This window comes from Alligator mississippiensis, chromosome 4 (genome assembly GCF_030867095.1).
Source record: "Alligator mississippiensis isolate rAllMis1 chromosome 4, rAllMis1, whole genome shotgun sequence".
NCBI lineage: Eukaryota > Metazoa > Chordata > Crocodylia > Alligatoridae > Alligator > Alligator mississippiensis.
This window is the reverse complement of record NC_081827.1, coordinates 159,446,250-159,467,567: the sequence shown is the minus strand read 5'-3', so window position 1 is coordinate 159,467,567 and position 21,318 is coordinate 159,446,250. Positions and strand designations below refer to the sequence as shown.

Below are 21,318 nucleotides of genomic sequence, written 5' to 3'. Positions count from 1 at the left end.
CTTCAGAGACTGAAAGCTTCTGTGACCAAAACCACAGCATTGGCTTCAGCCCCAAGTCACCACCCTACCCTCTGCTTCCTTTCTGCTCAGAAGGGAGTAGGTGCCCTCTGTTGTAGATGATGTCATTAAAAGAGGCTCAGATACCAAGTCAAGATGCATTTTTATTTACAGGGGCAGCCACAATCCACTAATAGGCATACACAGCTCTTACAAAGTTGGAACTACCTGTACAGAATGGATTACATATGCAAAAATAAACATTTCAAGACCACGCAGTACAGTACTTACCCCACCTTCCCCATGTGAGCACTGCCTGCGCCAGGGCCTCCCGTGGCCACACTGACATGAACACGTAGGGAAGTCACACAGGGGCAGCTTTTACATTATTACACATTAAAACCCTCTGGAGAGTGGTATCATGATAGAATGCAGGGTTTCAAGTGAAGCAGGCCTACCTTTAAAATAAGAGGAGGAATGCAGAGCCTGTGATTAGAAAACAAACAGCCATGAGGATTTTCTCCAAGGCTGCACTGAAAACAAATGCATCTCTGCCTCTCAGTCACACGGTAGCAGTCTTCAGCAACAGGTGGGGTAGTTCAGCTAGTGCTAGCTTGCATTTTTTAGCTCCCAGGCCTGGCTTGGCAAGTTCTCTCATACCTCTATGCTTAGGGATTGAAGCACTGTACACCACTGACTGGACACTGCTAGGTGGTGGATGGATCCTGCTTAGAACTAGTTGAGCTAGCTTTGTCCTTGAAGGATTGCAGTCCCATTGACAATCCAGCCGTTCTGGAGGTTGTGTGAATAAGTGCAGGAGGAAGTTGGACCCCCTGCCTTTTAACAACTCATTCTCTTAGGTAACAAGCAGTTTAAGCTTAGAGGAAAAAGCTTTCTTTGCCCTGTTTCCAGACAACACTGCTTATATATATTTTTAAAGACAAGGTTCCTTCAGTCTGGTCACTGCCACCTCCAACAAATCTGATCTAGATCTAATCAGCATGCAAGACCAAGCCAGACCTAGGCCCTTGCAATTAAAGTTGCTGCTTCTCTCAACAAGCCTAGAGACCATGTTCCCAGTCTCTGCATCCTATAAAACATCCATGCAACAGGACAGACTCAGGCATCTAGCAAGGAAGCCAAGCCACATTCAGGGTTTTCCCATGGTCAAGCACTAAGGCTGGCTGGCACTTTGCTTGGCTCCTTTGGGAACAGCAGGAATGGAGGGAGGCTGCAGCTGCACTCTTCAGGCTTGCTGGAAAGATAACAGAGGAGCATGGTTGAGCTAAAACAGACAGTTGTACACCAAGGGTAGCTGCACAGGCTTATTTAGGAAGGGGCAAAGCAGAAAGTGAACCAAGTTATGAGCTTAGAGCAATGCAGAAGTGCAAATTGTTTCCCAGCTCCAGGGGGCCAGGGCAGAGGAAGAGCATTAGCAGTACTGTCCCAGCAGCCAAGCAGCCTGGGTGAGCATAAGCATAGGCTCCTGCTGGCACTCGGCAGTCTTCCCACCAGTTAGCAGCAGTCAGAAAGTTAATCTACAATTCAAGAGCACCATGATTCCTAACCTAAATTAAAAACCCAACTTGCACCCCTGACCCCCAAAGGCCAGCATCAGCCAGTGCCACCTCCTTCCCACAAGAGCCACAGCTTCCCCCTTCCTACCCACCCCACAAGTGGCCTCATTCCCTATGGCAGGGCCATAAGCAGCACTCCTCCCTCCCCCCCTCCTGCTTCCAGGCCTCAACCAGCATTTCCTATGGGTGCTGACTGCATGCACTGGCCATCCAATGAGGCTGCAGGCTCTCTGGCCAGCTGGGGATCAGGTCATGCTTGCCTGCCACTCCCTGAGGTTTATAAACCCTTTTAGGGTTCTGGCTATTACTGCCTCACTGCAATCAGTTTGCCAGTCCTTCTCACTGGCTGCCGGGAATTGCTACCATTAACAACTGAGCAGCACCTGTTTTGAGAATGAGTTGGGGAGAGCCCAGGATTTCTCTAAGGCAACATGGGAGAAGCAGGAGCCAGGCCCTTCCTCCCTCCCCAGCTCCGCTTGCTGCAGTGGCAGGCAGCTCTGGGCCAGGAAAAAGCCTGGAAGGTGTGTGAATACTGTAGCCACAGCAGGCAGAGCACCCAACTGGATCCAAGGCACCACCCTGTGCCAGCCACACACTTCCTGTCAGAGCTGCCTCCTTCCACCCCAAAAGGAGCACCCTGGCCCTGCTCTTTGTGGTCTGGATACAGCTGGCTTAGCTCACTCAGCATGATCCAAGCAGCCCACTTGTTATGTGGGGCAAGGGAGCAGCCCCCTATTCCTCCTGGGCTCCCAATGCACTGCTGACACAATCCAGCTGTCCCATCTTGCCAAGACCCTTGGCGACCAAAAGTTGCCTTCAATACAGAAGAGTAAACCTGTGCATGATCCCGCAGGATGGGGCCAGGCCTAGGGAAGGGAGTGGGGGCAGAACCATGTTCTACCTTGTTAGCATCATGTAAAATGATGGCAGACAATTTAGCACGATACAAACCAGGCCTTCAGAGGGACAGGGGATTCTGGGATTGCAGGCATGGAATTGTGGAAGCAGAGCTAAAAGATCTGGACCATTGCACGTCCTTATCACCAACACCCTAAGTCTCAGAAACCAAGTTGCTTTGGCTACCCCCACTCAGGTACCACATCATCATGTGGTAGAAAGGGCAAGGAGGGAAGAGATAGAAAGAGAGATGGGAGTCTGGGATGGGGTTCCCCACGGATTTGATCTGGGGGGGATGGGGGACATGCACAGGTGGGAACTCAAAACGGAGGAAGAGCTCCAGCAAAAGCAACCACTTGGCATCTCGCATATGGCAACCGGTGCCCCCCTGGGGGAGATAAGCAGCAAAACAGCCCAGGGGATGAGGTCAGACCTGCCAGAGACACATGGGGAGTTGAGGCAGCTCTGAGTTCCAGCTTGGCCCAAGTGTCCCAGGCAGGGGAATGGGCCTGCCCCAAAAAGCAGGGGTGGCTGAAGAACACCTGGGGGGGATGGAAGGGGGATGGGATGTGTGGGGTAGTTCAGGCCAGCCCAAGCTACTTGACCTAAGAGGTGTTTGCTCAACCCTCCCAGGAGCCTGGGGATATGCTCTTGAAGTGCCCCATGGTGAAACACATCTCCCCCACACCAAACCATAGGGCAGAAGCCCCTCACCCTGCCAGGATTGTCCATTACCCCCTGTGGATCCCAGCATCTCCCAAGGGCCCTGAGCTTGCTGGTGGGGAGGAGAGAATGGGTAGATAGCAGCTTCCCTGCCCCACCTCTGAGCACCTGAGCAGGACCTCTGGAATCTCAGAGCCATACACAAGGGCAGGCAGCACCTACTACCATCCTGAAGGATGCTTGCAGCAAGCATCACAACCCCCCATTCCCTCACACACACCAGTCCCACAGAACAGGGCACCATGGACCGGATCCCTTGGCCAGTGGGCGCACCAGGAGGCAGTGGGCAGCCAGCCCAGGGAATTCTGCACCCAGCGGTACCAAAACAAACTCACAGCAGGTTCACGGAGAAAGCAGCAGCACCAGCAGGTACCACGATGAGAGCCACAAGGGGAGCTGCTGGAAGGGAAGGTGCTGGACACAGATGAGCCAGCCACATCTTATTGCAGCCCCCAGCCTGCACTCTCAGCATGATGGAAGAGAATGGGCAAGCCCTCAGAGCCAACACCCAGACTCCTCAAGGATGGCATCCTCCCCTCCCAGCTGGTGGAGGAAGGGCTGGGGGGGGGGGAGGGGGGGGGCACGGCACAGCAGCCCTGGGGTCCAGTGCAGAGGCCTGCCTCCCCACATCCTGGCCCTTTCAGCAAGGGCAGGCACAAGGCTGTCCAGCAGGGCCTGCCCCAGCCTCTGCATCCATGCTTTGCTCCAACGGTTGGGGCATCATCCACTCACCCCGTTCCCTGATGAACAGTCTCTAGTGTTGCTTAGCAGCAGGCGCCACCTTACAGTCATGATTGGACAGCCAGTAAAATCACAGAATAAATAGAGGTGCAAGGGGGTGGCAGGGGGCACTCCAGCCTGGCTTCCCCCCACTCTCCCCACAGGCAGCAAAGTTCTCCAGCTCCACAGTGCCTCCTCTTAGGCTGCTGAGGGCAGTCCAGCTCCCAGTGCTGCCCCCTACAGATAGGGCAGGGTGACAGCATGCTCCAGTAACTGGCAAGTGTGCCAGTGGGGGTACAAGGTGCCCGCCTGGATTCCCCCAGGGCATGACCAGAGTCCAGATGATCAGGGGTGAGGAGGGAAGGCAGGTCAGGCCTTGTAGGTGCCACGGCAGCTGCTGTCCCTGCAGCCCCTCAGTTGATATCATCATAGATGCTGGGCGTGGGGGGTGCAGGTGGCTTAGGCTTCTTCTTCTTGCTGGAGCTTATCCCCGGCGTACCACCCACTAGGCTCATGTGCGGCTTCTTCTTTTTGGTCTTGCGGGACTCCGAGTTGTTCGTGCCTGCGCCATGGGAAAACAGGGCACATCAGCGAGACCTGCAGACCCAGCTGCCCAGAGTGGACCCCAGAGCAGCAAAGGGGAGGAAGCACACCCATACTAGCAAACCCAGGTCAGAGGTGGGAATCTGGTCCTGCTAGAGCTCCTTACAGAGCCATCCAGTCCCCTGACCACAACTACCACCCTCTGCCCCCACAAAGGGGTTTGGTGCAGTCTCCTTGGTGGGAAGTCTCTTGCCCCCTCTGCAGGGCAACCAAGGGAAGAGTGTGAGGGGAACTATTGCCCAGCCCCTGCCCAAGGCACCATGGGACTGGGAACCCCCACTTCCAGTTCCTCAGTGGACTTTGCCCCTTGAACTCCAATAGCACAGAACAGGTCCCACTTGCCCCTCTTCACTCATTAGCACACTCTCCCTCTCCATCACCCAACAAACCCACCCACCCACTAGCACTTACTGGCTTTGGATGAGGCTGAGTCCGAGGGCGAGATGTCAGAGGAACCATCCCACTGCAGCCGGCTCATGATGGCCTGGCTCTCCGCCACCTCAAAGCTGTCATTCTCCATGCTGCCCTCTGCTTCTGGGAGTGAGCTGGGGAAGGAGCACATGGGACCCGAGTTATGGAGGCTGCATACAACACCCTCCCCGCCGATAACTGCAGGCAGACATGTGGGCTCTGACCTTGATCCAGACAGGGTGATAGGAACAGGGGACCCTTGAGGAACCAAGGTCATAATCAGGTGGTGCAGCAATTTCTCAGGTCACAAACCTGTGCTGCTCTTCAGTTCCTGCCACCAAGGGGAGGTTAGTCGTCCAAGGTGGGAGCATAAGGGAGGGGGCAACCTAAGCCTGTTCTGGCCTTTCACTGGTATCAAAAGCAAGGGGTGCTTTGGCTCAGAGCTCTTTGCAGAGAGCTGCCTGTGCACGTGTACCTGTGCATGTGTACCTCCTGCAGAAACAGTGCTGCAGGGAGAGGCCTCCAGCACCACAAGGCCTCAAGGTGACTGCAGTCATGGGCTGGGGCAGTATCCACAGAGCTGCACAGCTTCTTCCCCTCACTTGAGCTCTGGCTTGCTGCTCCCTGGATCCCCACTCCTAAAGTCCCACTTGTCTCCTCCCTGCTCTCCCTGATCCCCTATTCACCCTCCTCAGACAATGTGATGTCGGGCAAATCCATGTTCTGTGGTTTTCCCTTGTATTGCTAGATCTGGCACTGGACACTGACTGGTCTGCTCAGGGCACCAGGGCACTGGGGAGCAGCTGCACCCTGCCTTTCACAGTGGGGAGCCAGCCAGCCCTCAGTAAGCTCCATGCCACAGCACACCCACTGGACCCCAGAGCATGCCAGGCCCAGAGGCACTGGGCAAGAGCTTCTGCCTCTAGAGCGGATACCGCTCGGCTTCTCACACTTACGCAGAGGGTCCCAGGAGGTAGACCCTGACTGACCTCCGCTGCTCATCCGTGTGCTGGGGGCAACGCAGGGACCTGCAGGGAGTGGACACAGCAGTTCAGAGCCCTGGAGTGCATGGCAGGCTTTGCATTTCCTCTGCACTTTCCACCTCCTAGTCCCCCCAACCCAGCACCACAAAGCCTGTGCCCCACAATTCCCCCTGGCTGATGGAGCGTTGGGTAGAGGCACCTCCCTACTTGAAGGAAGGCAGCCAGACATGGCAGGGACAGGTGCCTGGGGCACACAGGAGGCAGCCCTGGGCTGCTGCTTGCCTTTCCTGGCCCAGCCCAACCTGCCCAGCACAGGGAGCTCTCACCTGGTACACATCTTCTTGGTGTGTTCAGAGATGACCCCACATTGCTAAGGAGAGAGCAGATGAAGCAAATGAACACAAGAATGTGCCAACATACCCATGCAGGGGTAGAGGTTGTGCCCACATCATGGGAGGGTTCCCACCCTGCCACCATGGGTCTTGTTAGCTGGCATAGGGCCGCTAGGGCCCTTGGTTGGATTTAGCACAGCACTATGAAAAACAGGCTCATGGGGGCAAACAGGAAGCTCTTTTACAGCATAGCTGTATACAGCACAGACAGCGGTCCAGGCTACCTGGCTGCTACAACGTTTAAGCTCCTGAACCCTTCAGGATGGCTAGAAAGCTCCTGCCCATGACCTGACAGTGCCATCTACTCAGGCTGCAGTGCAGAAGGGCAGCTTCCATGTGAAGCCAACTGGTTTGCAGCTGCTAGGGAAGGTCAGGGGTATTAGAAGCAGGAAGCAGCACCAGAGCCTTGTGAAGGCAGCGGGGCAAGACTGAGGAACAGCAGAGTCGCTCTCTCCCCCTGCACCCCCAAGCCAGGCCTCCAACCAGCTGCCTTGGCGGCTACAAGTTCTCTAGATGCTTGCTAGCAAGAGGCCGATGGACAAGGCAAGGAGCTCAACCATCAGATTCCAGAAAGGGCCCTCCTGGGTTACCATGCCCAGCTGCTACTGTCGAAGCAGCAGCTCAGAGCAACCCCTCCACAAACTGACAGGCCTCCATCCTAAAGGTCATCAAGTTAACCTGCTGCACAGCTTTGACCAGGAGGCTGCAAAAAAGCCTCCCTGCATTGCTGGTTATGCTGCCAACTGCGCAGCTAGAGCTGGCTGCAGCCACATCACCCTACACCTTCTGCCACCCCTCTCTTCAGTTTATCCAGCTGGTGTCCCTCTGTGTGCTTATGGACAGGGCTTAGAGCCCTCCACTTTCATCCTGCTAAGCCAAACCAGCCCAGCTCTTCTCACCTCTCTTAGTAGTGTCTTGCTCAGCACTTGAGCCAGCTAGAGCTCATCTCCTTTGAACCGGGGGGGGGCTGGAACTGCACACAGGATATACTCTCACTAGCACTGTGTGTAACAGCACAAAAATTTCCCACCTCTGCTGGAAATGCCTGCCATGATACATCTGTAGGTCCAAATCTGATTTTTCATGGCTGCACCATAAGCACCTCACAGTCACCTTGTGACCAATTAGTGCACCTGGGTTCTCCTCCCACCCTACCCTAGGGGCTCCCAGCTCAGACCAGGAATAAAACACAAGGACCCCATGCAGGACCCTGCATTCTGCAATGCTCAGCTTCACCCCCTCCCATCCTTATAGTCTTCTGGTCCTTCCCATGCAATATCCTGATCGTCCTGTTCATGGACAATGCCACCCAACTTGGCACTATCAGCCTGCTTTCACTTCTCACACCTCGTCCCTAGAGGAGCTCTACTGGTGACCTCCCTCCAGTCTCACCCTTCCCCCTCTACCACCACTGACAGACACATCCCCAAGAGCCAGTGCTTACCCTCCTACTCTTCTTCCACACCACTGACTTCCCACATGCTCTGCACCAGGTGCTGTACTGAAGGGAGGGCCCTGGTCAGAAGCTCTTGGGGAAGGGGTGCTAGACTTTCCATTAAGCACCAGGCTTACACTGTTTGGGGTCACTTATACCCTGGTACAGGGGGCGGCCACATTTTGCTGTTCTGGGCCAGAGTTTGCAACTCAGCCCCCTGTTGTAGGTTACAAATCTGCATCCCTGGTCCATCCGCTTGTGCTTCCCTTGCAGCAAGGTACAAGACGGTAGCAGGGAAGGCCACTGAGGCGGATGGTGCAGAGGGCATGGGTGCGTCAGTGCCCAATTACCCATGCCACTCTGAGCCAGGTTGGACTTTCCCAGGCCAGATTTAACTTCTTTGTGGGTCATATCTGGCCTGCAAGCTATAGATTGCTGACCTCTGCCCTAGCAGGTATCACTCACTGCCCCTCTAAGAAGCACCCCTCACCTGAGGTCCCACAGCTGCAGTCCCTACTGACTATCAGCCTCCGTCTAGCTGGCATATTGCTCCCAGAAGGGCACTCTAGTGTAGTCCCAGCCCCAACACTGGGCACTTACACAGCAGTGTGCAGATAGGCTAAGAGGACATGAAGGGAAAAAAACAACTAACGACCAGGCTAAGCAAGTCAGCATCCAAGCTAGAAAGAACCAAGGAGTCCTGGCCCCCAGCCCCAGGCACCAAGCGTGATTTTCCCTTCCTCTACTAGCAAGGTGCAGGAGATGCAATTCCCCTCCCCCACTAGCTGGGCTCTGCCCCAGGCAGGCACTCACCGTGGTAAGCAGGGTGCGTAGCTCCTCAGGGCCCAGTGTCTCATAGCTGATTCCAGACGAGTTGCTGTACTGCAGGGAGACAGCAGGGCGGCATTAGGGCTAGGGATGGGCTGCGGGGTGGCAGGCCTAAGCTATTTCCAAGACGGGGTGGGCAGGGGGATGATTACAGTTCTATTGCAGTGGCCAGCCTTGGTCAGCCCCCCACCACCCCCAGCACACATTGTGAGGAGGCAGCCCCTGCTGCAGAGCTCCCAGCTGAAAAAGAAACAACAGAGAGTAACTGGTCCAAGGTCATGCTGCACATCAGTGGCAGAGGCAAGGAGAGACACCAGGCAGTGTCTTACCCCTTGACCCAAGCTGTCCCCGACACAGGCCTGGTCACACTCACCTTGAACGGATCTGAGTTTGCACCAAGCTCCCCTGAAAGAGAGGATAAGTAGGTGTTATGTTGGGCACCAGAAGCCTCTCTCCTGGCCTCTGCTGCAGAGCTGCTGCTCCTAGTACTGCCCTGCACCTGGGCACAGCCACACAGAAGGCACAGCCCCTGCCCCAGAGCCCTGTGAAGGCAGCAGGGCAAGGCACTGGGAAACTCCTGACCCTTCTTCTTTTATAAGAGAATTCAATTGGCACCTGTTGGGAGTCCCCTGCCCTGGGATGAGCTGGGGATGCCTCAGCACTGCCAACAGTCTATGGTTGCACCATCCCATTGCAAACCTGTCAGCCACAGCTCCAAGCCTTGCCCAAAGGGAGCCCCAGAGCCTGAGGACCAGTAGGGGCAGGGTAAACACAGGGTGGGGGAGGATCCGCAGTGCCAGGGTGCTGGAGCTCTGAGGTGCCAGGTAGTAGCTCACCTCCTCCAAGAACTAAGGACCAGAAACTGGGCAACAAGAAGGCTGGAGGAGCAAGAGGGCTAGCCATCCCATATCCAACTGCCTGCTGACTCCCTGCATCTCTTCCCTGGAGCATCTGTGCAAGATAAAGCAGTCCCTGGGGCCAGAGATTGCTGCATACATGCTCTCCCCAGTGCTGCAAGCCTGGGGCTGCTGCTGGGTTGGGTAGCTACCTGGGTAAAGCCCAGTGGCAGTGCCACCCCCACCAGGCCTGTCTTATAGCAAGGAGGGAGCTCCACTCTGGTAAAGGGATACCCAGCTTCCCCTGGATTCATAGCCCTGCCCTCTCCCAGGCTGCCCCACCCCTTCAGTGGGACCATGTCCCCTCACCACTGACCGTTTTTGTGTTTCAAGGACTTGGATCGCCGGGGCGAGTTGGGATTCTGGAACGAGACAGACAGACACGCTGGGAAAGGGTATCCTTCCCTCCCCTGCACCAGTCCAGGACTGGAGCGGCCAGTAAGCGTAACCTCCTATGCTCAGTCTGATATGGCTGCTGAGGGAAGCAAGGGCCGCACTGCAGGCACAGACCTGGGTGCTGTAACTTCACCCATCATGTTCCCCTCCACACTGGCTGTGTGAGGGAACGCGCTGGCACCAGAGACCAGCACAGACAAGGAACAGAAGCTAGTAGGGCCCTAGGACATCCCCAGCAGGCACATGCTTCCCTACCCCTACCCAGAATTGCCATGGCCTCCACCTTCTCCACCAGCTGGGGGAATGAGGGCTGGGAACCACCACCCAACAGCCTCCAGGCACTTTCTCTCTACCTTTTCTCCATGTGCTCTCCATCCTCAACCCCTGCCAACAGAACAGATGCAGCCTGGGGGTCTCTCTCAGAGTCACTGAGTTCAGTGTGCTGCCCCTGGGAAGGCCCTATGGAGACACCCCACTGGGCACCACAGCAGCAAGCTCCAAGGTAGGATGCATGGAACATCTTGCTCCTCAATCCACAGCCACTGGTGGGGTCACAGGGCAGACAAGTCTCTGCCAGCAGAGGGGAAGCCTGCTCCTGGCAGCCTACTGCAGGGGACCCTCTGTAGGGGCATGTTTATCCAAGCAGGTCCCCAGTGCAGCCCTGGCTTTCCCTGCCACAGTGCCAGGCTGCTCAGATAGTGGACCCCAGAGATGACTGCATTTTGTCTGGACTGCTAAGTAACTGGGGTCCTGTAGCACCCCGATACCCCTGGCTGCCCCTCACACCAAAATTCCTTACTCCCTGCAGCAGCGATCATGCAGTCCTTACCTTATCGGATTTTCTCTTCTTTGCTAAGGAAAGAGGGGAAGGAATCATATTAGCCTCAAGAGCAGGGCCAGAAGATCCAAGCCCACCCCACGGCTGGGCAGCCCCTAGAAAGGGTGCTGCAGGGAGAGGAATCACTTCCAGGGTATTACAAGGCTCAGGCCATGCATAGTGAACAGGGAGGTTATAGCCCCCAAGAATGAGTGGGAACCAGGGTTGGGCCATCAGACACTCCCAGATGCCTCGGTTTAACCCTCTGGCTGCCATTATTCTCTGAGTGGCTCAGGGGTATTCGGCAGCTTCAAGCCATGAACTCTCCTTCCAGGTACTGCCAGCTTCTACGCTGCCAGCAGGCCCAGTGGTTGAGCAAGGATGCTCAAGCAACCAGCAGAGAGAGGCTGTGATGCTAGGGACAGACTGCAGAGCCAGGGTCGGGGTGGGGAAGACACACAGATGATTTCTTGGCATGTTTCCTTAGCCATTCCCAGCCTTCTGTGGTAATGCAGGACAGGCTAGAGGTTGGGGCAGTGAGACATTCATCTCTGCCTGGGGCCTGCCCAGATGCCTCAGGCCCTTTCCAGAAAGGCTGGACTGCACCACTTCTCTGAACACTGCAGACACAGGCAGGGTCCAGCCAGGCTCACAGAAAGTTTGCCAGGCTCGAGCTCTGTCCCCTCCCACATGCCCCAATCAGAACCAAAGGACTGTGCATCATGGCCCAGAAGGCACCTACAAGACCTCCATACTCCAACTGTCACTATGGGGGTGAGGGATGGAGGTGGGGACGGGTCTGGCCTTATCCATGTGAAGACAGTTCCAGTGAAGGATCCCTACCATCCCTGCCACCCATCCACCCCAGGGCTAAAAATGGGCAGGCACCTTCTCCCCCCTCCTCCTACCTTTCTTCTCAGATCCGTAGGACCAGTCGTTATCATTAATGTCATCATTGTCCTCCTGGTCGCTCTCTGACTTGTTCATGTTGTTGCTGCTGGCTATCCTGTGGGGAGCAGGCACCCGGCTGCTCACGGCACCATATGGGGGGGTGAGTGTCTCCCCTGCACCTGCCCTTGTATACACCCTCCCCTCCCTCCCCCGAGGCATGAAACCACCCACCTGCCCCACAAGGACAGACAGACAAACCACTACAAGACAGAGGGCTCACATGAGACAAATACCCTGCTTTAGGTGGACTATAGGCAGGCATGGGTCTCCTCCTCCCAGTCTTAGGGAGGGAGGCCCACTACCTCAACTGCCCACGTACAGTAGAGAAGACAATGCTTAAACAAGCGTGAAGACGTTAACAGCAACTAGGGAAAGCAGGACTTGGGACATCTTGGTTCTGTTCTAGACTCTGAGGAGGGCAACTCACAGACAGAGGCAGGACTGGCAGTCACAACTCCTCCATCCTGTTCCCAATGGTGGGAGGGGAGTGTAGTCCAGCAAGTGAAAACAGGGAGAGAATTAGGATGCCTGGGTTCCTGTCCCAGTGGAGAGAAGGGCATGCCTGAATTGGGACTTCTGGGTTTTACACCTAGGTCTGTCACAGAACAGCTGTGCCCTTGGCTATGAGCCTCAGAGTTGTTTTGAATAAAGAAACAAAAGGATTTTTTAAACCTAAACTGGATTTTTGATCCTATATATAGATATATAATCTTATACATGACAATAGTATATTATATATAGATATAAACCCTTTTAAAAATGAAATCTGAATGGAAAGCAAGCTATACAAGGCCCACTTATGTTGATGATGTTGGTGGTGGCAGTGGTGATCTCTCCAAAAATTTAAAAGAAAACCTTCTTCTGTAGGGTCCAGGAGGCTTTCCCCAGACCTCTGTTATAGGCTACCCACCTAGTGACTGTGATCAGTGTGCTAAACACAGATTAACTAAAAATCAATACACCCCAAGGAGCTTTGCTGTGGGGAGGGGATGAGAAAGAGAGAATGGGGGTTGGGAAAGGGCGATGTGTTTGCAGTGGGCTTTGTGCGCCAGGGCTGGGTGAGTCCCATGACCTGGCTGCCAGGCCAAGGCAATGGAGAGTGCCCCTCCCCCCAGGTGCCCACCTCCTGTTAGCGATCCTGCTGCTGTTGCGGCCCATGCCCAGGCACTTCTCCAGGTGGGGAGCAAAACGGGAGGCAGCGATGCTGCGACTGCAGTTGGGGCACACACACTCCTTATTCTTCCACTGGTTGTACACCTGGCCAAAGATGTCCACGCCAGGCTGGTCCACAATTTCTGGGGAGGGAGGAACCAACATTATGCCTCCACTGGCACCATGGAGCAAAAGCAGGTTGGCGTGGGAGACCAGAAGCTCCTGCAATCACACTCTAGATCTCACACTTGGCACTAAGAGGCTCTACAACAGGGGTGAGCAATTATTTTGGGTGGAGGGCTGCTTACTGAGTTTTGGCAAGCCATCGAGGACCGCATGACAGGCAGCCAGGGGCAGATAAATATTAACTTTCTACATTTTTAGGGGCCCTGCAGAACGGATAGAATAGTTTGGCGGGCCACATCCGGCCCATGGGCTGCATTTTGTCCACCCCTGCTCTACAAGACCCCAAGCCGCAGCTGCCAGGTGTCACATGGGACCAGAGTGAGATGCTGGAAAGGTGCTCTAAGTCCCATGGGCAGCCCCTTCCCAGAGCATGTTTGCTTTCTCTGCCCAGCAGAGTTGCCAGATACACTTAGGATCAGAGAATCCCACCTCTGTCTCCAACCACACACAACCATCTCTCTGCCTCTTTCCTCAAGACCAAAGTCAGGGACCTAACACAGGAGCCGAGCAAACAGCACCATTTCTACTCCCTGCTCTACCACCCACTTGCTGCAGAACCCGTGCATGTCCCATCTCCTTCCTGGGCCTCTGCTTCCAGCCTCAGTAGTCCAGACAAACAGTTGAGAGGGAGACTGTAAAACCTTCTGCAAGGACATGCAGCACCCAGCATGGCATTGGATACTGTAGAGAAATCCAGCCCTTTAAGGAAATTGGAACTCAGCTACACCTCTACCAAGCTTCACCCACTCCTCAGATGAAGGGATGAGCACAGGTGTCACTGTGTGTAATGGGGGTACATAAACAAGAGACAGGGTTGTGGAAGGATGGGGCTGAGAAACCATTATCAAGCATTAGTCAGGGTTGGGGCATGCTGGTCTGACACTGCAGTGATAATTGTAACTCCCAGAAAGAGGAAGGCGAGAGTGTTCAGGCAATGCAAAGTTCAGGGGAAGGAACTGAGGCAGAAGCAAGTTGCAGAGCCAGGCAAAACAATTGCCTCTGCTCAGGCAGGGCCTCCCCTGCAATCCAAACAGGCCGCAGCAGTGGTGAGGCTGAGTCAATGCCAGGAGTGGCCACAGGGCCACATAGTGTTGTAACAGTGTCAGCAATCATGAGGCCAAGATGCAGAAGGAACAGAAAGTGCTGAGTAAAGGGCAAGTTTGTGCCGAGTCACTCTCCCTGGCTACAATGAAAAGCAGTTCTCTTCCCACCCTAACAGGCTCTGCCACAGAGCTGGTCCCCAAGCAGCCCAGCCTGTAGACCCAGAGAGACACCCACAGTCCTACCACTGGATGGCTAGGATGTGCTTTTCAGCCCCAGCATGCCCATAATGGCTCCCAACCAGCCATGCCCATGCCCTTCCCATTCCAGCCTTTCTCCTTCCTGCCTAAAGGGTCTATTCAGTGGATGAGGCTTTCCCCCAGGCCATAGGTGCTTACAAATGTTTCTGTTCCTTGAACTGCAAATGGACAAACCGTGGGCACGGGCCCTCAGACTTGGCAGCAAGGTCCAAATAATGTTTTATATTCCTCACTAGGAGTTAAGTGTGGGATGGGACCTCTGGGACCATCAAGCCCAGGCCCTGTGCTCACAGGTGATCCTTAACTCAAGGAATCCTCACCATCACCACTTCAACCCCACCAACCCCTTCCTTTACACTCCTACCAGGCACAACACTCAAAACACCACTGCCACCCTCCAACATGGCACAGGCAAGAGCCAGGGAGATGGGGGCATTTGCCAATGCCTACCACTGCAGCAACAGAGAAGGAACTGGTTAACAAATGCTCAAAAGATCCCAGACAAAGGACCCTACCATGCACTATAGAGGAAGTCAGAACATCCCCCCAACCCCACCCCCTCACCACCCACATGCCAAGTTCATGCTGCTCTGACCTGAGGGAAACATCTCCTTCCTGACTCAAGTGTGGCCATTTCTCTGAACCAGAGCAGAAAAGCAAGGCCCTCCTGCCAAGTACCTTGGGGTTTCCCAAGTGTGTGCAGGAACACCAGCAGCCCATGCCCCCCTCCAGGCAAGGAAAAAAGTCTCATGGACATAGGCAAGGAAAAAAGTCTCATGGACATAGGTCAGCACTTCTCAGAGAGACTTCAGTCCCACTGGAGCTGCAGAGCAAGAGCCAATGTGAAAGGGAATTAAAGCCCCTCATGTGCATCACTGCAACAGACTGCTTTTAGAAGGTGACTCCCCTGAGCCTAGTTTGACAGCATGAACTTCCTGCTCCTGCAGGAAAGCCCAAAAATTTCTTGCTGCCTCAGCTGCATCACTGCCTAACAGGGCCGCCGTGCAAAAAGCACCGGGGTAGGACATGAGCTGGCATCTCTGCACTCTGACCGCCAGCCATGTTTGGCCTCCCTGCAGATCACGATGCATCTCAAACTGAAAAGGGGGACCCAGCCTGAGCCACAAACCACTTACACGGGTGAGAGCCATGCTCTGAAAACCACTGCTTTCTAGAAACCTGCTTAAGCAGAGAACCTTTTGCCAAAGATTTGTACTTCACATAGCTCCAAAATAACACTGCTGATTCCCCGCAAGGCCTGGTGGGACCATCCATGTCATGCACTGGTGTAACCTGAGCACTGAGGAACTATAGGAAGCAGGCGGAATTGGTCTCATCAGTCCAGGTACCAGCATACAGTGATGCTGCTTAGAAATGGGGGTGGAGGTGCCTTGTGCTGGGACAGCTGGTTGGCTTCCCAACCTGGAACAAGCTAAGCTGGTACACAAAGCACCTAGATGCCAGAAGAACCAGCCCACACAAGGGGCAGCTGCCACTGCACCTGCACAGCAGTGGTACCTTTGTGCCTGGGGAGGTCTCCCAGGTTGGGTTTACATGCCAGCTCTCTGCCGGGGCAGACAGGTGCAAGGAGGGGGCTCCTTGATAGCTGCTTCACAGATATGCAGCCCTAACAGCAAACTGCCCAGTGGTCAATACAGCTGCCTGACTTGTGAGGAGCCACTGGCACAGGGCATGGCTCTGCTACACCAGCTTCCCCCAGATGACCTGCACCAATGCAATGCATCCAGCAGAGACCTGACCTCAAGGCCCCCTAAGGAGAACCACCAAGAGTAAAACCCCACTCACCAAGGTAAGCCCTTCTGCTGCAGGATGGAGGGAACAGGGCCAGGTTACATTGTACCCAGCTGACCTGGCCTCTGGCAGGCAGGATGCGGTCACAATGGCCATCTGGATGAGAACAGGGTCAACTCCCTGTAGACCAGCCGCTCACTGGCCTCTTGGTCAAGCTGACTTCCTTGCTGCCCTGGGCAGCACTAGTCTGGCCAAGCCTTCCTGAAATTTCTTTCACATTGACCTCTGCAGGAGAACGACAAAACCTTCCCTCAGGTCTTTCTTAAAGAGCTTTTCAGGAAGGACCAGGCCAAGCTATCAGGAAGGAACTCAGAACACAGGATTATCCACTTTCTTCAGACAACTTTCAGGTACAGCTCTGCTGCTTTAGGTCCAAGAGGAAACTCACCAAAGTCCTTCATGCTGTCAGGGTCTGTATCGTCCAGGAAAAAGTAGCCACACTTGACCGCCCGGTGCACCTCGAAACACAGCCCCAGACAGGCGTCTTCCACCAGGTCCGTGTAAATGTCATGAGCAATGGCCTGGAGCACAAGAAAACCCCAGTGCCAGTGAAGAGGGGCTAGGCTACCCCCACTCCAGTGCCCAGAATAGATGTGCCAGCACATCAACAAGATCAAAGATCCCTTTCCACCAGCAGGGGCCTGCTCTGGGAGGGGCCAACCTGCAGCACCTTGCAGGGGAGAGGTGGGGGAAAGATAAGATTGTGGCTCTTTTGAGGCCATTCCATTCTTATCAGGATGATGGTCAGAATAGCAAATGCCCCTGCAGGGCCCTAACTGATTCTCAGCAACCACAACCGCACAGTGGGTGTGATGAGCTGATTCAAGGCGACTCCTGGCAGTGGAGTTTGCTGCAGAGCAGCAAAGGGTTTGTTCTCAGGCTGCCACCCACTGCTCTAAGCATCTCTTAAAAGGCAGTAAACATGCTCCATTTAGCAGAGATCCAGCCTTGCCACCTCATGGCACTAGGGATCTTGTATGCAAGGTGTCTCAGCATCCTGCATGTTGGCCAAAAATGCCCCACTGCAGGAGCACCACCCTAACACAGCTTAGTGTGACACCATGTTTGTACCAGGATAAGAAGGGAGAGCTGCTCACAGCAGGCAGCTACTACAATGTTCCACCACTAAGTGGCAAAGACAAAAGTTAGTCTGGCTTTAGCAAGCAGATGAACAAATGCTAATAGACAGTATCTAACCCAGCGTGACTTACTGCACTGGAGCTTTACTCCCTCTTTCAGGGGTAATTCTGCTCTAGATGGGGTGAAATTACCCTGGTATAGGAATCGTCATAAGATTGGTGTCATCTATTGGCAACTTCTTCCCCATACCAGTGTAAACATGTCTGCCATCCGGGCCCTGCTTTGATGATTTCCTCAGCCCTTTCCCATTCCTGTCCCAGAAGACTTCACAGCACCTACTAGTGGCTATGCAGGACAGCCGACACAAGCTACACAGGTACTACATGTGCCTTGGTCCCATGGAAATAGACTGCATTCATATCCAGCTGCAGGGGGGAAAACAGCCTTCCGCCAAGATAACCCACAGTACAGGGAGGGTCATCCTGCTTCCCCTGCGCTTTATCTCCAGCCCAGATCTTTTCCTGTCAAGGGCAAAGCAGGCAGACGGAGCTTGCCCTGGGACCGACCAGAGCACTTGCATTGCCCCACAGCCTTTTCCACCAACAGAAGTCAGCTCAGCATGGCCAAAGAAAGGTAGAGGGCTAACTACATGAGCTCACCCTCCCAGCTGCGTGCCCCCATCCCTGGTAGCCTCACCCCTCCAGCTCTCCCCAAACCTATTTTAGCTGCTGCCCAAGTGAGAATGGGAGCTCATGCTCAGGCCAGCCATCCCAGGGCAGGGGGAAGCCAGCTTCTGCAGCCTGGAGGAGGCATCCCTCATTCCCCATGCACTTGTGTACCCCCAGGGGACAGCCCAAAGCCAGGCCACCTGCCCAACTACTGGTATTTCCCATGGACCAGCCCAGGACCACACAGGCAGCTACAGGACCCAAGGAGTCATGCCAGCTACCAGATCTCATCATCAACACTACCAGACACCCTCAAGAGCTCTCACTGAGCATTGTGCCCCCTGTGTCCCCTTGCAAGGGCAGCAAAGGGGCCATGGATGGTATCATAGGGGTCCACCCTCAGGGCTTCCACATCACTCCCTGGCAGGCATGGAGAGAACCATCATCTGCCACTCACTTGCAATGCCCCAGCTGGGATCTGTGAATCCCACCAGGCCTCCTCCATCACCCAAAAAGATGCCATGCACACAGGGCTGCTCTAAGGCAACTGAACTGTGGGGATGGGCCCTGCCAGGGGAAGGCTACAGGCAGCTACACGGCTGAAGCCCAAGGTGAACTGGAAGCAGCTGACTCAGGGGTGGGGGCAATGTTTGAACAGAGTGGAGCTGTGCTGGGGAATGGGGGAAGATTCTCCCAAGGAAGCTGCCTTGGAGCCTGGCCCCAGCCTGTACAGGCCACTCACCTCCAGTTTGCTGTTATCCAGGCCAGACAAAGACATTTCCTCCATTTTCATTTGCAAACACTAGTGGAGAAAACACTCCAAATGCACATAGCACAGGCCAGGCTGGGATCCTGCTGCAACAAGAAACAGGTTAGCACCGTACTTACTTCAGACACTTGTATGAGCTCCCACTGCCTGCTAGGCCAGGCCATCAGCCCCCCCACCCTGCCAGAGAGGGCAGCACAATGCCACAGCACCCTCAGAGCCATGCTGCGTCTCACAGGAACCAAGGATCCATGACCCAGCTCCGTGCAGCCCACAAAGCTCTTTATCTCCAGTGCCAAGACCAGTCACTAGGGAACCAATTGTGCTGAACCCCAAGGGTGCACAACCCCACCTAGAGCAGAGATGAGGCTGCTGCCCCTTCCCACAGCAGGTCATCTATCATCAGGGGTCACTAGGCAGGGTCAGCTCATGCTAGAGCCTGGAGGTGGCAGGAGAGTGATGAAGTCATGGTCTGTGATCCTGAGGTTGTTCTGTCTGGAAGCCACAGGCACCAGTGTTTGTCAATGGCTCCCTGGTCCCTAGGAGGGCCCCTTCTACACAAGAGCTGCTAAGACGACCCCACAGAACAGATTCTCTCTTTGGAAGCCCTGCCCCCATCCTCAACCCATTAACAGGCATGGGAATCAGAAGCAGACACCAGGCCAGACAGAGCCAGGAGCGGAACCTGCCCCTGCCCCTGCTGCCAAACACTGTCCCTCCACCCCACTGCCTGCAACACTGCCTTGCCTGCCCAATCCTTTTAGGCATCAGTAAGCAAAGTGTTTGCAAATAAAATCTGGTGGAGATGGGGGAACACAATGCCCTGCCAGCTTCAGCCAAGTCCAGCACTCTCTACACAGCACAGAATTTGTATGTGTCAACCACTAACAGTGAACATCCAACTCCACTTCTGCTCTGCAAACCTCCCTTTCTCCGGCAGAAAGAGCGGTGGTCATGGCAGAGCACAGGGCAGTCCACAGAACCCCTAGTGCAGGGCACAAGGAAGGTCTGCAGAGCCCCTGAAACACAGGAGAGGGCAGGGCCCAGGGAGCCACTGGGGCATGCACAGAGCTCCAGGGATACTTCAGGGGGCATTTTCTCCATCCTGTGTATGACCTTGGCCTAGGCAGAGAAGGCAGATATCATGACCTATTGATAACAGAGACTTAGGACACCTGGGTTCCCCTCTGAGCTGTCCCTGCTGTGTGACCACTGGCAAGTTGCTGCCCCTCTCTGGTCCTGTCTCCCCTCCAACCTCCTGGCTTCACTGACAGTCAGAGGGGCTGTATAAAGATCCTTTACCATCCCCCTGCCATGAGAGCAATCCCTGCCATCAGGGCACAGCTGTACTAACACCTGCTGCAGGGGGGGGAGAGGGGGGAAGAGTGAAAGCAAGTCTTAAACCTCTCCCTTCAGCACATGCTGCATCTACACTGACTCTGTTGACATGACCAGCATGGCTGAGGCTCCACAGGGAAGAAGATCCCCTTGTCTGGCCAGCTGAGACTACAGGCTCCTCAAAACAGGGAACATCTGTCTCATGGGATGTGCTGCATCTCTCAGGGCAGGGCCCACGTCTTGGTGGGAGTCTCCATCATCATTGCAGACTCCCGTTACAGATGGATACCAATAGTGGGCACCCGCCTCAGCATGACACCTGTCAGCTGCCCAGGGGTGCCCAGCTCCAGGCTGGAGGCACCCAGCCACAGGAGCCATGGCATTTCATCCCCCAGAAACTGGGCCTGTCCCTCAGGCCAGCTTGCCGTGGTAAACAAGGCCTCTCCCAGGCCAGCAGAGGCCCTCCCTAGAAAACAGCCTCCCTGCCTTGGCAGCCAGGGGGACAGGGAGCAGCAGGTGAGTCCTGGCACCTGGGCACAGCACGAGTGAGGACGGCCAGGGCCGAGGCAGGCTCCGCACCAGGACGGAGCCAGAGCTGGGAGAACGGGGTTTGCTGCCAAACAGTGGCCCAAAGACGGCTGCTAGGGGCTGTGCTGTCCTCCGCCAGCCAGACCCGCAGAGCCGGGCCGAGCCGGCCGGGGGCTGCTTCGGGCTGCACTGCCCCGCCACGAGTGCGGCCGGGCCGGGCCAACGCAAAGGGGGGCATCGGCGCCAGGGCTCAGCTCATGGCGGGGGAGCTCCCCCCGCAGCCTCCGGCCGCCGCTGAGCACGGCGCCGCTGCTGTGCGGCCGGGGCGGGGCGGGGCGGGCCCCCGCCGCGCCAGCCAGGGAGGAAACGCCGCGGCTTCCTGCCCCGGCCCGGCCCGGCCCGGCCCGGGCGGCAGGGGCAGGGCCCTGCGCGCATTGTTCCCACGGCCCCGCCCGCCCGCGCGTTGACTCACCCCGGCCGTGCCGTGCCGTGCGGCGCTGCCGGCGGCCGCTCAGTGCCGGCCGCCCCGGCGGCGCCCGCCCGGCCCGCGCCGCCCCATGCCCAGCCCCCGCCTCCCCATGCCCGGCCCGGCCCGGCGGGCGGTGGCCGAGCACGCCCCGCCCCGCTCTGCCCCGCCCCGCTCCCTCAGCCCGGGCCGCGGCGGCAGTAGGACTGGCAGCCGGGGCGGCGGGGCGAGAGGCACAGCCTACCCCGCTGGGCGCGGGCGGGCCAATGGGCGGGCGAGGCGGCGCGGCGGCGGCCAATCCGCGAGGCCGCTGTGTTTCAGGCTGCGGTGCGCCGCGTGGGGGCGGGGCCGGGGGCGGGCGAACTGCGCACAAAGGGGCCGCCAGTTCTCCGCCA

At 56.0% G+C, this 21,318-nt stretch overlaps 1 protein-coding gene across 3 annotated transcripts; it reads right to left on the bottom strand.

Moving 5' to 3' along the window:
• Positions 1–143: 143 nt before the first annotated feature.
• On the bottom strand, positions 144–21,113 carry ATXN7L3 (ataxin 7 like 3). 3 transcript variants are annotated; one of them, XM_059726875.1, is made up of 13 exons: positions 20,930–21,113; positions 18,568–18,677; positions 16,466–16,598; positions 12,750–12,921; positions 11,584–11,702; positions 10,688–10,710; positions 9,779–9,824; positions 8,940–8,971; positions 8,552–8,620; positions 6,238–6,281; positions 5,885–5,956; positions 4,929–5,062; positions 144–4,476 (listed from the first exon to the last, which is right to left on the bottom strand). In XM_059726875.1, exons 2-13 carry the CDS (start codon positions 18,616–18,618, stop codon positions 4,328–4,330), a joined length of 1,044 nt encoding a protein of 347 aa, XP_059582858.1. In that variant the 5' UTR covers positions 18,619–18,677; positions 20,930–21,113; the 3' UTR covers positions 144–4,327. The 3 variants fall into 3 exon arrangements, with proteins under 3 accessions (XP_059582858.1, XP_059582860.1, XP_059582859.1); XM_059726877.1 differs by having other exon boundaries at positions 11,584–11,681; positions 20,930–21,026; XM_059726876.1 differs by having other exon boundaries at positions 18,568–18,680; positions 20,930–21,007.
• Between the last annotated feature and the right edge of the window lie 205 nt (positions 21,114–21,318).